The sequence below is a fragment of the Falco peregrinus genome, chromosome 8 (assembly GCF_023634155.1).
Source record: "Falco peregrinus isolate bFalPer1 chromosome 8, bFalPer1.pri, whole genome shotgun sequence".
NCBI lineage: Eukaryota > Metazoa > Chordata > Aves > Falconiformes > Falconidae > Falco > Falco peregrinus.
This window is the reverse complement of record NC_073728.1, coordinates 22,197,278-22,214,664: the sequence shown is the minus strand read 5'-3', so window position 1 is coordinate 22,214,664 and position 17,387 is coordinate 22,197,278. Positions and strand designations below refer to the sequence as shown.

Here is a 17,387-nt window from a genome sequence, read left to right as displayed (position 1 = left end):
ATAATTCCTTCTTAAGATATTTTATTTGCCTACTAATTCCCCATATATTCCATTAATATGTTTAAATAGGAAAGGGGGTTATCTACTTAATTTCTACCATATAAATCATGAGAAAAGTCATATTATTTTGAAGAACAGCCTACATTTGTCCTTGTCTTCAATTTACAAAAATCTGTTTCAGGAAATTATCAGTTCAACATTCACTTCTTTTTCTAGAACATATTTATTATACCACTATCATTTTTACATAAAAGACTTTTCATGTCATTTTTAGCTGACAGAGGAAAGAACATAATCTAAAAAAATTATTTCAGAACTAAACCTTACCATTTGCATTGCTCTGTCTATAGCAGAGTCTCCTCCAAAGCCAGACACTCCTATGTCCATACTCACATCTGCTCCAGATCGGAAAGTTACCCCATTGCCATTTTCAGTAGATTTTACAAGACTGCTTAAACTACCAAAAAAAAAAAACAAACACAACCCACAAAAACCAGATTATACACAAAGTGAACTCATAATACAGATTTTTCTAGTTGTTCTTGCATACTTATCACTTGGAATTTTTTCTGGGTATAGGCAAGCTAGTGAGGGCACCAGGAGTAGTATTCCTGCATTAGTTCAACAGTTCTTTTAACCTAAGTTAAACTGCAGCTGAAATGGCATAACATTTGTGGACTTAATTCCAACATCTATGCTAAAGATGTTTATGCATGCAAATCATGAAGACAACTGCACAATACTGTTTTTGGTATAAGCAAATGTTCAATCTGCATATACATTTACAGTAATCACAAGTGCACATTAGACTTGCATGAGAAACATTGGAAATGGGCTGATAGAACACTGTCAGGTTCAAAACAATAGGAGCAGTGAAAGACAATAATGAATAGCCAAATACAGAGCTTTCTGCACAGAAATCTGAGCATGCAATTCCCCAAAACCATGCAACTGCAAATCCACTGCAGAGTTAAACTTCGAGTTCATTTTATCAAATTTGCCTAACTTGAAGGAAGACAGAAGCACTGAAATAATCTTTCCATTTGTGTGTCCTCTTTGGAGCTGGCTTGTACTAAAACTCTTGTCTACAGCTGGTACACTGTGCACACACCTTACCAGTTGGCCCTGCAGGCATCAGCTGATGGAATTTTAGAAAACCTTCAATCTTAGCTATGATTCCTGTACATGGACAAGTCCCATATTTAGGGCAACAGTTAAGCTATAGCTTGAGTTAACTCTGCAGTAAAGGTACAAGTTAACAGTTTAAAGAGGGATTGAAAAATGGCAGCACTAAGGCATATTCATGGCAGAAATGAAAACTCTGAACCAAGCCTCACAGACAAAACACTGACATCTCAATTTCACGTGGCCTCATAGCTTATATGAGAAGTATTGTTGAATGGTAAAGTTTGAGTCAGTACATTAAAATTTCTACTTGTTCACTATCTGATGACACAGAAAACTTCCATTCAAGAAAGAAAGAAACAGAGCATTTCAGTGAGCAACTTAGAGACTTCTTACAAACTCTGTCTACAGGATTGATTTGCACAAAAAAATTTTGCCCCAATTTAACTATGTGAAGTCAAAAATAGATTTAATTAGTTCAGTGTAATCCTCCAGTGAGGAAGCAGTTGTAGCTACATCCACATTACTGATTACAATGATTTAATTACACTGATTTAAAGCTACTACTGTGAAATTGGTGCAAAGACTATGAAGATGCAGCTTTATGTGTTTAAAAACATATAATTTCCTTAAAGCTAAAAAAAAAAAAAATCTTGATGCATTATATTCTGACCTTAAAAAAAAATAATTCAAAATATTTACAAATTTTTTTCTTCATATTCCTTTGATTTAAAGCATCAAGTATTTTTGAATTATATTCCACAAAGCTGGTTTTCACTAAACAGTATGACTGTCAGGATTGCAGAAACCTACAAAAAGCCCAGATTTCTCTGGCACTGGAAATAAATAGAAGTTAACTATACATGCCCCATATTATTTTTAAACTAATGAACACAGTGTTGCAGATGAGCTCAGCCTTTAAATGTTGGAGATCTCTTTGCCAGAATCAACTTCTGACAAACTTCTCTAAAAAAATCCAAACATATGTAATTATGGTCTTTTTTATCTCTTTGAAATGAATATCCAGTTCCAGATCTGGTAAACAGTCTTCTTTATTGCTCATTATTTAAAAACTAATTGGGAATGTGACGAGTTTTACAATAGTCCTTTTTTATGAAATAATGATCAGCTATGATATTGCTTAGAATCAAAAATCCTCCTGATTTGCTGCAACACTGCACTTCCCATATTCCAAGAGAATGGGTACATAGCCAACAAACTGGATTTTTCAGAAATACTTGGGAATAAACATAGATTTGTCAGTGCACAGACATTCCAACTATGAAAGCCTTCTAAACATACCTTGGTAGTTTGGGAAGCGCTGGTAAAAGGGAACCAGTTCGTCTGTAGTTAAAGAAGCCTCCAACCGCTAACACTCCAATTATTATGATTAGTATGACAGTCAGCAATACTGCTACTGCTGCTTTCAAAGACAGAAGAATAAGCAAACATTCAAGCAAGCATAGGTCAATGTAAAAAAGAGCTCAAAGAATTATAAGCTGGACCCTGAACAGCTCAAAATATCAAGTGTAATATATACTTGAAGCTTACTTGTTCCAGGAGGCACTCCTTTTGACAATCCTATTTCACAATAATTGCCAGTGTAGCCATATGAACACCTGTGAACATCAGAAGGACAGCTGACTGAATGGCTTTTATTAAGTCTAGGATCTCAGCTTTGTTATTATGTTCAGTACTGTTTATCTACATGCCAAAAATTTTAACTCCATGCTCAGTAATTATATATTATGCTGATTGTAAATATAGTATGTCTGCTTCTTCACCGAATAAAAAGTGGAAATAAAAAGTGCTGACTCAGAAAACTAGTCACTGAAGTTAAAAGATTTGGTTTCAGCAAAGCATCGGTGGCACCTACTGGTTGTTCCAGGTTACATTTACTGATCTCCATTGTTACAGTTTTTCAGTATAGCCTCTTACTAGAATCTGCAGAGGTTTGCTGTTCTGAGGTTTTGGGTGTGGTTTGTTTTTGGGTTTTTTTCCAAACTGATGCATTTACATTGCTTATTTGCTGATATTTTTATGCACATAGGTGTTTTGCTGTGATTGTTACAAACATGCTGCTACAGACACCTTCTGAAGCATTTCCAACACATTTCAAACAATTTAATTATTTTGTGAGACTAAACCAGCACAATCTGACCCAGGACTACCTTAACAACATACTGACTTACTTGCATTTCGGAAGACCACTTTCATCTATATAGCATGTTCCTCCATACATGCACCTGCATGCTGGTGGCATTGTGGGAGGGGATTCAATGGCTGCAAGATTCAAAAGCCACACACGTTATCAAGACATCTTCAACAAAAGAAATACTACCATAAAACTTTTTATTTATCTCTACAGAACTTGTGCATGCAAACTCACAGGCTACTTTTCATAAGCTTTGCTTTAAATGTATTTGTTGCTTTTCTATTTATTTTCTGTCAAATTAGCTTGCTTTAATTGAAGTAAAACCTGTTATCAGAAAACTTCTTATTCAGTAAAAGTAGGCATAGACAACTCAAAAGCTATATGTCCCATCACTTTCTTTTGCCCTTGCAATGCAGTCCACCACTACCCTTCAAACCTCTCCATTCAGAAAGCAGTAATACTTGATCTCCTTTGCCCAGACACTTCCCTCCAACCAGCTGGAAGCTGCATAGAGAGGGACAAACTGTGATGCATTTACTTATGAAGAAAAGCAGTGGATGGAAATGCACATACAGGAGGGCCCTCTAAACTCTCATACATCCTGCCAGTGAGAAAGAGGGAGAAGCCCAAAGTCGTCAGTTTTTGGTCAGTGCAGAGCACATGCTGATGGCTTGGCACCAGGTAGTGCAGAAGCCTGTTCTTCATCATGCCAGTGTCTCAGCTGCACTCCAGGAGCCCTGAGGTGACCAAGTGGCAGCACTGCCTGAGCTGGCCCAAACACAGAGCTATAAAGTTTCTGATATTATTCTACTGCTAAGTCAAGTGGAGGGAAAAAAAAAAAAGAAGTGAAAAGTACTAGCCTTCAGTAAGAAGCTGGACATGCTGCCAAAAAGCATAGTTCACATAGGAAAAGCTCTGTATCTTAGACATCATTATAGGCTATAAATTAAGGATAGACTTTGACAGCCTGTCTCACACTGACAAGTTAGAACATAAGACATTTGTCATAAAATTTTATCAGCCAGAGGCAGAGGAAGTTTGTTGCTACGATGTTGTTTACAGGTAAAACTCCCTTCAAGTAAATGGCATACAAAAGGGGGAAATGCAGGGGTCTTACAGGCTACGTTTCTCAGTAGCTGCAATACAGAGAAATTACGGCAGTCATGGCTCACTGGATTTGCTTAAAGTCAAGACAAAAACTGAAGTTCAAAAATGGAGACAGTATTGTATATCCTATTTCCTGTCTCCTTTTCCTCAAAATAAGGTTAAGCACAGCTTTCTTAATTCCTGGATATTTTATGTAAATCAGTTTCAGCAGAGAATAACAAATGCAGTGTCCTCAGAGCAATAAACAGCAAATAGCAAATGCAATCAACAGTGTTATTGATCCCTACTTTAAACATGTATTGCACATTTCCGTTCACTATTACATCAAATTACTAGCTTCTCTTTCTGCAGCTCACACCATGTGGCAATAGGAAAAAGCATTAAGAGTTATTAAGAAAACGTAATTTAGAGGCAAGACCATGTAAAAAATCATGACATTTCCTCTTTTAATGCAAAAAGAAGATAATTCAGAGAAGACTAACCACATAAAAGATGTCAGACAATGTTATAAAGTATAATGTATTAGAGACAGGTTGCAAGGACAAGTACAAGGACATTTGGCTACTACCCACATCACTGTAAACCAAGAATGCGGACTCTCAGCTAGAGAAACAGAAAACCTGCAGTGGTATGCTCTTTCTTCTCAGGGAAGGCTGAGCAATTCTATTTTATTGGCACTCCTGGAAGCACTGTGGGGGCTCTGCTGCAATGCAACAACCAAGCACTAAATTCTAGCACTTAAAAGGCTTTCCAGTGCATGACAATTGTCTAGAAGTTATCTCTCTTCTCATTGTGGGTTCTGCAAGTTTTGTTTCAAGTTTCTATTGTATTCTATTATACTGATTAAACAATACCTTGTACAGAATTGTAAATACAATTATAAACTATAATTTGTCAGAAATTCTCTAGTTCTGAAACCAGTGCATTTGAAAAGAATGAAAATAAAATACTTTGCAATTTCAGAACAAAAATCATAAACTGTGACCAATTTTGCAGCTGGGTCTGGACGGGTTAGAGTAATATAGCTATATCCATTCTACAAATGACATGCAAAGAGATTAAATGAAACACAAAAGGTGACCAAAATCAGTGATGGCTGAGAATAAAAGCCAGATATCCTGACTTACCAACATCTATTATATCAGTTAGCTCATCCCTGCATGTTTCTAATACAGTAACATGTTTACATTCTAAAGAAAAGCTTCCTTTGTGTTCATTTTTAGTTTGACAAATTATTCTACCTGCATCACACTCTGTGCTGCTGCCTTCTATGAATCGAGTCCCTTGAGGACAAGTGCAGGTGTATCCTCCTGGTCTCAGCAAGCAGAGGTGGCTGCAGACATCTTTACAAGGATTAGGCACTGGGAAAAAAGAAGTGATAAAGGCAGTTGAACAAGAGTGCAGCATATTCCTGAGGTAAGGCAGGGAAATTTCATAGTCAGTAGAGTATTATCACACACCAAAAATCTAAACAAGTTTAGATCCATTTGTAAAACCAACAGATGTTCAAATACCACATTTATATCAAAACCTTCTCTCTCATCTTTTTTTACATTCTTACGGGAGAGACCATGGCTGTTGGAAGACAGTGTAGCACCAAGAAGAAACTAAACATCTCCAAGCAACATGGAGCTTTCTGATTATGAAAGCTAAAATACCTTTTAAGAGGGGTATGTTGGATGCTCCTCTGGACATCTTCCCCTGTGAGCACTGTGGACATGTCATAGCTGAAATAAACCCCTTGGAGGCAGTATTAAATGGCCAGCGCTTTGTATGTTACCAGGATTAATTCATATTGTGACTGCCACCTCTATGACAACTCCATCATGGAGGGGAAGACGAGAAAGGACAGGGTCATAACTTAGTTCTAAGAGACTCTAAAGAGCAGTGCGTGGTATTCCACAGCTGATTTAACTTTGGATGTACAGAAAATACTTGCCAGCCTCTATTCCAATTTTGTGTTTTCAGAAATTAATATTATCACATACTGATAGATACATTATCAGAAGATTATTAATCTCTTTGAAGACATCAAAACCAACTTTGATATCCTAGCAAGGAATAGCTCACTAAAGGATGCTAATTACCTACCTGATTGATTGTATCTGTGCTGGTGATAGATGCGCACCTGAGTAAGCCATGGATTTACAGTCAGCACTTTCACTTTTTCTCCATTTCCAAATTTATCTTTCTTCCAGACTTCTCCTCGTTCTTTAGCTATCCAATATAAATGGCCTTCAAAGACATCGAGGCTGTATGGACTGCTTACTTCTCAAAGAACCAAACAATAGACTGTCAGCACGCAAATCTCTAGCAGGATTGATAAAACTGCTGTCCTTCTTCAGGTTAAATATACCATTTAATCCTTTCATTTTAAGACATTTGCAGCTATATATATATATATATATACACAACCCCATGTGCCTCAACACTTCATGTCACTGTACCTGCAGACTGATCGATAATATACATAAAAAAGCAAGAATCCAGTTTTCCACATTGTCCCCTATTTGGGTCATGGAAATCTAGTTACCAGGCATCATGAACTCTGAACCTGGTGTGCCATTTTTCCCTGTATAAAGGAGGATAAAACACTAACAAGACTCACCCTTTGAAAAGCTCCCAGATCTAGCCCCACTTGTGAAGCCCAAGTGCTTGTTAGCATACATCTTGAGTACCATTATATTAATTGCACAAGTTCTTACCTCCATGTAATACTATGGTTCTGTCTGTCCCATCAGGTCTCATGGATTCAATAATATTTTCTTTAGAATCACTCCAATAGATCCTGTCATTGTTCAAATAATCAATAGAAAGACCTGTTGGCCAGCCAAGGTCTTCAGAGACCAGAGTTTGTCTTTGTTGTCCATCCATCCAGGCACATTCAATCTTTGGCTGCCTTCCCCAGTCAGTCCAATACATGAGCCTGAAAGGACAGACCCAGAATTTAATATGGTTCAGAATTTGGTCACCATGATTATCCTTTGGTGTTTCATAGAAAAGGTCAGTTGTGGAACATAAAGCTCTTCAGCAACCTGTTCTGCGGATGTGATCAGGGAAAGTCACAGACAGTTCACTGAACAGGCTTGTTTCAAGTACAGAAGATAAATACCAAAATAATAATGTTTTCATCTTGTGTCCTGATTTGGGGACAGAGTGGTTTTAATGACAGTTTGTCATTCTTAGTGGAAGAAAAATGACTGTGAACACTGAACATCCATCAGTTACAACAAAGCTGCAGAGCCCATGTGACTTCAGGAGCCATGCTGCTTTACTCCAGCTGAGAAGCACATATTGAGGTATCTGGTGATCCACCATATAATACAAGATGTAGCAAGCACCGCTGTTGAACGTACCAGTGCATTTACATTGTTTTCCACTGTGAAGGAGGCTGTGTCTGTATCGCGTGGAGGTTCTAATGAGACATTCACATCTATTTCCCTATTTCAGTACTAACAGGGAAATTCAGTGAGCACACAATACTGTAGAAAGGATATTTTTATTTGACCTACCTGGTGGTGTCACCAACACAAGCACCCATATGAAATCTACTCCTAAAATACTTTCCCATGTACACAAATTTCCTAACATTAGTAAAGGGAAACTCCAGAAAGCATTCTCTTAGTCTTTCCTGTAAAACTAATCATTGTTTTGATTTTTTGGTATTGAATAGCATTGAAAACAATTCTGGGAAGTCCTGTAGCACTTACCCACGTTTTGGATTGACAGCAATAGCTGCTGGTTGATCCAGTAGAGAAAAGATAAGCCACTTTCTGTACCGTCCATCTAATTTTGCCACCTCTATGCGATTAGTCCCTGAATCAGTCCAGTAAAGATGTCTGCATTACATAAAACACAAAACATTCCAGAAGTAAATAGTTTATACTTGGGAGAGGAATAACAATTTTTTTTATTTTTTTTTAAGAAAAGCTATATCAAACCCAAACAAAATTAATATAATGAAGCTGCATTGATTACATATGAACTTTTTCAGTCTGGAATATACAGACCCTAAATATAGGTGAGTTTAGCAAATGTGATCTATGGGCTCACTAGTTTTCTTCTCTGACAAAGTTTCTGCAGCTGCCTCTGTTCCCTGTCAAATAATCATCATTAAAAGGTTACTGAGAACTGTCACTGTTACTTCTAAGCACCAGAGGCAGCTAATAAGCATCTTTAAAGATTCCATTTTCCAGGAGACTATGAGGTTCATTACAAACAAAAATTCATTTAGCCTTTAATTTATACAGCAGCTCTACAGGTATCCATCTTACTAGTCCTCTAGACTAGCTCCTCTCTAGACTTCTGTCTTCTAACAGAGATGTTAATGGATAAACCACATCAGATGCAAATGCTTTTAGTCCTTACAAACAGGGCAGTCTACTCTTCCTTGAGTTTTGCTTATCTTTCTCATCACGGCTCTGTTTTTGACCTTAGATAATAAATGTATTCATTATTATGCACCCACTAATCACACAGTGCCTTCTCATGGAATAAATTATCTCGTAATTGGCTTGGGAATTTGAGAAAATACTGTAATTCCTATTTTGCATATGGGTGGAAGGACTAAGTGTCCCAAACCCTGTATATCAGTTTTTATATAATGTGCAGACACTTAAATATGTTTTTTTAAAAAATATGTTTCAACATTGATCTGGAATCAGTATAATACTATGTTTGACATGCTAAAGATGCTAGCCTCACCAGGATGCTGGTCATATGTATCTGTTTTCATTGCTCTCATGACCATATAAATTTGTGAATAGAAATTCATACACTTTCTCCTGCCCTCAGAGGTTTTTGGTTTTCCGGGTGGCCTGCAGTTCACAAAGCAAACAGCAAAACAGCTTGAAGGCTAAAGGCTAGTAGCCCAGGCCTTAATATATCTACCTCCTTTTTAAAAACTGCTGGAAGGAAAGATACGATTTTCCACTTTTTTTTTTTTTTTTTCCATCATGACTAGCACAATTTTTCAGGCTAGTGAATCACTTCAGCCAGCCAGACTGACTTATCCTGCTGCAGAAATTAGGGTGATGTACTGCATGAGCAACTTCATAACTATTTCATAGCTCACCTAACATAGCATACCTAACACAAAGAGTCCAGATAATGAAAGCTACATATCAGGCCGCAAACTGGAATAAGTCTTTTCCCAGTCTTTGCCTACTCATACAATAGGTTTTTGAATCATTAGGGGAAAAAATAAATAAATCTGTTGCCACAAATACGTTCAGAAAAAAGTGCTACCTATCCACAACCCAGGTCTTAAGCACCTTCAATCCTATTTTGATTGGGGACATAAAAGGTAAAGTATTCATTCACTTAGTTGATAACCACATGACAGAGGGGAAGCAGATAGCTAAAATTCCTTCTTTTATTTTTCAGCTTTTCAGAAACTTCATGCTTTACTATGATCTTAGCATCCTTGTTCTTCACCCTATTGACTGCATCACCAGGAACATCCAAAATCTGTCAACAGCATTCAGACAGTTGATCCATCTCTATAAACTCTGTCCGTTCAGCTTCAGACAGAATTCTGACTACATTTAATCACATCTACCTACAAACATAAGGATTCCCTCAAGATTATACCAAATGAACTACAGCTATGCCTGTTCACCACACTCTTTAACAGTTACACTGTAAACAAGAAATGACACCATCAACATCTAACTTCCAAAAATTATGCCCAACTTTCTCCCAGCTTTTCTCCAAGGTAGGAAAAGTAAGCAGTGATCTCATGATTTCTAGGATTAAGTTTAAAAATTGCCATGTTTTTGACTTAAAGAAACCCACAGCCAACACGAGGGAGAAAAAAGTCTTGAGAGACAATTACAAAAATGTTACAATTTTCTGAGAAAACACTTCATTCCTCAGATTTCACAGCTGCTTCTGCTTTGCGATTAGCTCATACAGCCCAAGGCTGGTTAAGAAAGGAGCAAAGAAAAAAGACAAATTCCATTATGGACTGGGGAGGTCTCCTTCCAACAGCAGAGAAAGCTTGTTCCCTGGAGCTTACCCTGAGTCCTTGAAGAAGAATCCATCTGACATGACGGCCAGTGTACTATCACTTTACTGATGTACAACTGATCTGCTAGTTGTGATTAATGCAAGTTTCCTCAGAGAATATGTGATGCAGTCAGCAACATATATTTGACCTATTAACCTGCTGTCTGGGCAAATAGAGCTTACTACATTCTCCTGAAGTACCTTGAAACTAGATACCTTCAGAGACAGTTCATAAGGAAGGAAAAAATGGGTTTTGCACTGCCTGATCAGACCCTTGACATAAGCAAGGTACAGCTTATGTCTTTTCATAGCTTTTCAGTGTACTTACCTTCCAACCCAGTCAACAGCTAACCCATCAGGATTAACTATGTACTTGAGATTCAAGTCAACTTCCTTTGTAGGATTGTTCCTACTGCTGTCAAATGTGGGCAGATAAGCACGTTTGATGGCTCCAAACTCAGAACCCTGTCCCAGAATGCTGAAGTACACAATACCTTCCAAAAAGATGACAAAGATAATTTTTAACATCTAGTTATTCCATATTTTGGGGAAATTTTCATCTTTCTGAGGCTTTTATGTGAAGACACCAGACCCATTTATTTATGAACAACACAGAGCTGTCTGTCCAATTAAATTATATTGTGTTAATGTGTAAGTTTTTAAGCCATTCATCATAGGCAAGATGCACATCTAAAATCATCTTGATCTAGACCATCAAGAAATATGTATCACATTTTTCAAGAGTAGAGGATCTTATCTCTAGAAGGCTTTGCATATGATTTTGAGAGTAATTTAGACTCTCATGACCTACGGAGCAAATATGGCCCCAAATAGTGGCCCTGCAAAAAAGGCAAAAAGCAGAGAAACTGATAAAGGGGCAAAGATATAAACTAATACAGGGATCTACTCGCCAATCCTGCTTAGTGTAAGGATTAGCTCTTGCAAGACTTAAGCCAGGTTTGGGGCCTGGCAGAGGCAGAAAAAAAGGAAGCAGTTCATTTACAGCAGTCCTCTACTACTGCATAATCCTAAAGAGCCAGAATTCCACTGCTGAATTCACAAGAGGAAAAACAGTATGAAACCTAGCTAAACTAAATTAAAGCATTGAGGAACCACACTGGTACTGAAGAATGAGTAAAGGGGAGGGACACATTCAACCAACACCTGGCCAGTCAATCTTATTTGATTTTCTTTTTCATTTCCAGCATAAATTAAGTACCTATACTGGCAGCAATGCATCCTTTTAAACCAACCATTCCATGGTTGAGTATTAATGTTCTACACATACTTACTCAGGCCTATCCCTTCAGGGTCCCAGTCATAATCCAGAGCTTGGATGCGCTCCTGGTTATCAATATAGTCAGAGTACTGTTCTGATGAAATATTGTATCTTCGAATCCGCACATTATCTGGCAGCAGCAACAATGGAGGATTACCTGGGAAATGATCGTGAATTTTATTTTCATGTGTATTTCATTTTCAAAGAAACAGATGAAAGTCACTTCTAATCAAAAATAAATTGGGGTTTTCACAAGTTCTGTCTGCATAAGAAGCAGAAAGATCACAGGGTCACTTCTACAACTTCAGAGCTATTCAAACTTCTTGGCTTTCCAAAATTAATTTAAAACTCTGGAAATACTTACCACTGAGGACAGTATTATCCTTTTCACCATAGATTTTGTGCAGTAAGGAGATTTTGCACATTAAGGGATAATGCATTAAAAAATTTTAAACATTACAGTGTTGGCATATCACCACCTTACATCTCAAAAACAGAATGCTGCTATACACTTTGTGGTTCAGCTCCCCCTTCACAGTACAGGAAACAATTCTGAAAGTACAAATAAATTGCTTGCACTTTGAGCCACAACCTATCTGAGTTCTTCTACCTGAAAGTCTTTAAATTCTAATGTCGTCATATACAGATGAATGTTCTCCTACCCACAGCTTAATTTGGATTTAGCCTCAATACTCTAACAACTTGACTATAGGGAGTATCAGTCCCACGTGCCAAATTTTGCTGGTGAGAAAATTTAATTGTTCAGCCCTTTTGCCAAGAACAAAGTCCAGTTGAGAGTCATGGACTTAAACCCCAGGCCTTCTCCCAGAGAAGAAATTATCCTATGTTAATCACATCTTCACAGACACAATGAGAAATGACAAGGCATTCAGCTGGGAAAGGAAAATCTCATTTACCAGTGCCTTTTCCAACTAATAATACTCAGTTTCCTGTGAAGTGTTCAATTGAACACAATCCCTTTCCCTCTAAGTCATGCCTAGCTGTGGGAGAGTAAGGCAAGTGACTATTCTCTAATGAACATACAATTCAGTGTAGAAATTGACAGCATTTCCAATATATATGCTATTAGAGGGAAAAGGGGACTTAATATTCTGTGTGTTCTGAAAATGCCTACTAATCAGGCCTGCAGCAGACAGGCAAAGGAAGCGCTCATTTATAAGTGCTTTAAGCCTGTCCTATAAGGAGCAGCAGAGTTCTGAGCATACATAGAACTTTGAGCACAACAAATTTCATGATGTTATCAGCTACAGTCATGTTATCTTCTGTCATTTAGCCTTTAAAACTTTAGGTGTCTACATGCTTCCTGAATAAAGCCTATGAAGAAGGGTTTCAAAGAACTAGACTTCTGACACAGGCACATAAAAAGGCAGCCAGGTAGAAACTCAGGTGCAAATGCCCTCTTGTATTTCCAGTCTCATGCTCAACGGTAAATATTTGCTGAGTTAGGTCCCTTGACCAGAAACCTGAAGACATAATTTTCTTTTATCACTTCTCATATTACAAATGATTTTCAGGTTTCAAAACCTCTAGCAGCACACAGTTTTGTTCACAGGCATTCTGTTTTGAAGATTTTACCATCTGACTAGGCACACCATATTTCTACCATGTATCTCTTAAAGCTGTTAAAGTGTAAGTACTTTTCTAAATACAATGTTGTCTTTTATCTAATACTGCTGCATTGTCACTTTTTTCTGTTTTCTTCAACTCTTTATTATTACTATTCTATTACTATTGTTTTCTGAATCAACTCTCTACTAATCAATGACTGTTCACGTACTGTAGGCACTGCACTAAGGTATGATAACAAGCTAATGACTGACATTGGCCAAAAGTCCCATTTGTGTGCATCAGTCCATGAACAATCAGTGTCGATCTGTCATCAAACTGCCTTTGATTTGTACCAGTTTAATGCAACTTTCTTCTGATGCATTATTTTGTCAAGAAAACCTAAACTTCAGGAACAGGCAACATTAATTTCCTCCTGATGACAACCACAGGATAAGCAGGTTTTTGTTTGCGGAGCCCTTGAAGAGAAAGGCAGGCAGGTATCCAAATCAAGATAATATTTTTAATGTTTACAATTGGAAGCAGAGATGAGCACTTCTGTTCTTGATTATGGAATGGGCAGAATACACAGATAATAATACGTTACAGAATAATGTTTGGTTTTCATTATCCCCTTCCTAAAAGAAGAGAGGATTATATTCATTAAGTTGCTATACTCCACTTGCTCTTTACAGGTAGCAATCAATCTTGCTATCAGTTAACATACCATTAGCTGCACACTGTTTCCCTTGTTGATCACCCACAGACCTGAAGCCATCTGCACAGAAACATTCATAGCTTCCTTTGGAATTCTTGCAGTCCTGGGTGCATGTCCCAAAGATCTCACACTCATTAATATCTAGGCATAAGTAGAGAAAAAATTATTAGAACTTAATCTCTTTCTTCTGCATGCTGGTCACCTTTACTCCATGAAGTGGTAAGTTTGTCCCTTCCCCACATACTCTAGAAGATCAGTGACCTAATAAGTCACATCAGCATCTGTTACCTAACAGAACTCCTCATCACTCATCTGCTGTCTAACATAACTAACTACAGATGGCTAATAACTGCATTGCTCCTGCTTATCAGATTGCTTTTCAGAGAGACATTGTTGATCATGTATTTTCATGTCAAATCACCAAGACGAAAGATGAGGCACAACTACAGTGAGATGCAGAAGCAAAGTCTTCTTGAAATGCTGAAGCAAAGATACCGAGTCCTCAGAAACAATATCAGCAGCAAGGAAAGGAAAAGGTGGTCTTGGATCATCCTTAATAAAACTACACATATTGTCTAACAAGAGCTGGGAGCAACAAAGTGTTGTCATCAAAACATACTGAAATGGTACCTGTGAAGGTACTATAAAGCACAACCACAAACAATGGCCTTTGGGTAGACTCTGCACCATAGTTTATCTGCATATAACCGGGATAAAAATATGGTACAATGAACCTTTACTGTAGGTCTGCTTTGGAGCAGGACAGAAGGACACTATAACCTTCAGTAAGTTTTCTTTCAGTAAGGAGAGAAAAAAAAAAACAACAGGAAATTTCTGTCCCTCAGATTGCAAGGATATGACAACGCTTATCTACAGTAAAGCAAAAACATAAACCCACAGCCACCAAAAGTTTAAAATAAGTCCAAACTGTGGAGCCAGTTCTTTGTGGAGTGAGGCCTGCATGTTAGAAAACATGATTCAGCAGCAGAACTTTTTAGGAAGCATCTGCTAAATGTATAAAAACTGTTCTAGAATGCAAAATGGGTAATCACATTGAAACGTTTAAGTAACAGGTTACTGAACGCTTATCAGTGAGAAGATGATTAGAAGATCGAAAATACCATCACAGGAGTTTCGGTTAGTTTCACTGGCCTTGTACCCTGGTCTACAGGAACAGATAAAGCCTCCTTCATTCAGGTTGGTACAGTTATGTTCACAGATATTTTCTGCACAAGTTCGCTCTGTTCCAGGATCTGGGGGTGGGGGGAAGAAAGAAAGTAAATTATACAATTATAATATAAAAATGAAGTGATAAAGGTGTCATAATTTTGATCATTATTATGATTTTAAATGGTTTTCAGGTAGACAAGATCAGTTTTCTTTCATTTTTTTCTAACTGAAACTCAATTAATGTGAACATGTATTCTCTAAGGCATAACTAACTACATGTCAACACAGCTGCCAGTTAAGTTCAGTCTCTAGACAGGGTCATGATAAAAGCCATAACCATCAAAGCTCACCTTCCTTAAGAGAAATGGCATTCTACATAACCACCAATCACCAGCAACTGCAGAAACTAAGGCATTTGACTAAATCCTACCTTTGCCAGCCTACCTCTTTCTTACCCAGCGCTTTTTTTATCGGTAAACAAAAAGTGTTCTCAATCGCTATCATACATAACACAGGCCCTACATTATCTATAGCTGGAAATTGAGAGAAGATGACAGCTTGTTCATGCTGTACCTAATCTAAAAGCTAATGAAGTCAATACAGGTCATTGCAGAGAATGCACTGCCCTTTAAAACATGTCCATAATTGAAAAGGCAAGCCACGAATAATAGATACTCTGTAACAGATAATGTAAGTACATACAGAATTCTACCAATTCTGACATACTCTACATATACACAAAATACTTTTAAATTCAACTCTGTTATAAAAGTAGAAAATATGAATAATACATGTTTATTGACAGAGCATAAGAAAAAGGTATAGATGTACAGAACAGACATTATATTAAAGCTGATTATTTCCTTTACACATACATATCCAGTGCTGATTAAATTAAGTTTAAACAGCTCAATTTCATATACCTGTAGAAGCATAAACTTATTGTACATACACACACACACACACACACAAATATTCTGTTTTCTTTATAACACGGGTATTTGATGTTGGGAAAGCAACAAATGTTACCACCTGATCTGCATTCACATCTATCTCCAAAGAATAGAACACTGACTGCCAGAAGGTGTCTGTTTTGCACTGTTACATATCCCTTTTATACTTTTACATTTTTGTCAAGTCATTGCATTAGGTTATATTACCTAAAGACCATTGGGACAGTAGGTGAAACAGAGAAACCAGCTGCTTTAAAATGGACTGCACTATAGGCTTCCCAGTTATCTGCATTTTGCATGCTGGATTGTAAATCACCAGTGCATCATTTGGCACACTTTCACTTGAAGCTATCAAAGCCTGACGAATTGAAATTGCAAGTACATGTTCATATTGTCACTCTGCAGCTGTCTACATATTGATACAAAAAGTTAGGATTTTTTTTTTCAGATTCCATGAGAATGTTCTCTCTTGCCTCAAAGTTCAAGCCAAAGCTTTTGCATCTAACAGGATGCTAGTAAGTTTATGATGCATAGTTAATAAAAGTTGCACAGAGGATCTTAGAGGGTTGGACTGGCTATCCTTATGGAATTCCATGGTCATGTCTGTAAGCAGGAAAAGAGAAGCATCTCACAGTACTTAAGAGCACTAAGCAACCTACACCAGTTGAGTCTGACTATGAATACTTCATAGGTTGGCGTATTGCAATTATAATGTAAATGTCCAGATGTTCTTGCCTCCATAATGTAACCCATTTCAAAACAAGATCAAAACCATGATGAAACCCTTTTCTGTGATGTGCACTCTAAGCCTAAAAAGGACTGTTCAGAGCACTGAATTTCATAGAATCTTTTAGGTTGGAAAAGATCTTTAAGATCATTGAATCCTACCATAAAACTAACATTGCCAAATCCCACTAAACCACGTCCTTATGTGTCACATCTACACATCTTTTAAATACCCCAAAAGAAGGAAAACAGAAAATATTGTCATGTCTAACTGGATGATCCTAGCACAGGCTAATTAAAAAATCAATACTTATTAGTATGCTATTCAAGAAGAAACATTTCAGACATTTTTTATTTCAATAGCATTGTACTTTTGTATTCTATTAATATTACTTACTGCAGCCCATTTCATCAAAATGGTCTCCACAGTCGTCATAATTGTCACAAACATAATGTAGAGGAATGCAATTTCCATTACTGCACTTGAATTCTTCAGTTGTACAAGGTCTTGGGGTTGGTTCTCTACCTACAGTTGAGAAGAGATCCACCCCTCTGTCACAGTTTCAGCTACACAGTAGC

The 17,387-nt window shown here is 37.3% G+C and overlaps 1 protein-coding gene across 4 annotated transcripts in view; it reads right to left on the bottom strand.

Moving 5' to 3' along the window:
- LRP2 (LDL receptor related protein 2) overlaps positions 1 to 17,387 on the bottom strand; it is a 128,162-nt gene that overhangs the window by 5,047 nt on the left and 105,728 nt on the right. For 2 of the 4 annotated variants that reach the window (XM_027786337.2, XM_027786339.2), the window contains 13 exons: positions 17,206 to 17,334; positions 15,081 to 15,212; positions 13,969 to 14,100; positions 11,689 to 11,832; positions 10,725 to 10,890; positions 8,098 to 8,226; positions 7,093 to 7,313; positions 6,479 to 6,658; positions 5,629 to 5,748; positions 3,318 to 3,408; positions 2,677 to 2,744; positions 2,428 to 2,545; positions 328 to 457 (listed from right to left, as the gene is read on the bottom strand). In XM_027786337.2, the coding sequence (XP_027642138.1) occupies positions 328 to 457; positions 2,428 to 2,545; positions 2,677 to 2,744; positions 3,318 to 3,408; positions 5,629 to 5,748; positions 6,479 to 6,658; positions 7,093 to 7,313; positions 8,098 to 8,226; positions 10,725 to 10,890; positions 11,689 to 11,832; positions 13,969 to 14,100; positions 15,081 to 15,212; positions 17,206 to 17,334 (1,760 nt within the window). The remainder of the gene's footprint in view (positions 1 to 327; positions 458 to 2,427; positions 2,546 to 2,676; positions 2,745 to 3,317; positions 3,409 to 5,628; positions 5,749 to 6,478; positions 6,659 to 7,092; positions 7,314 to 8,097; positions 8,227 to 10,724; positions 10,891 to 11,688; positions 11,833 to 13,968; positions 14,101 to 15,080; positions 15,213 to 17,205; positions 17,335 to 17,387) is intronic. The other 2 variants (XM_055812720.1, XM_027786340.2) reach the window with 1 other exon arrangement.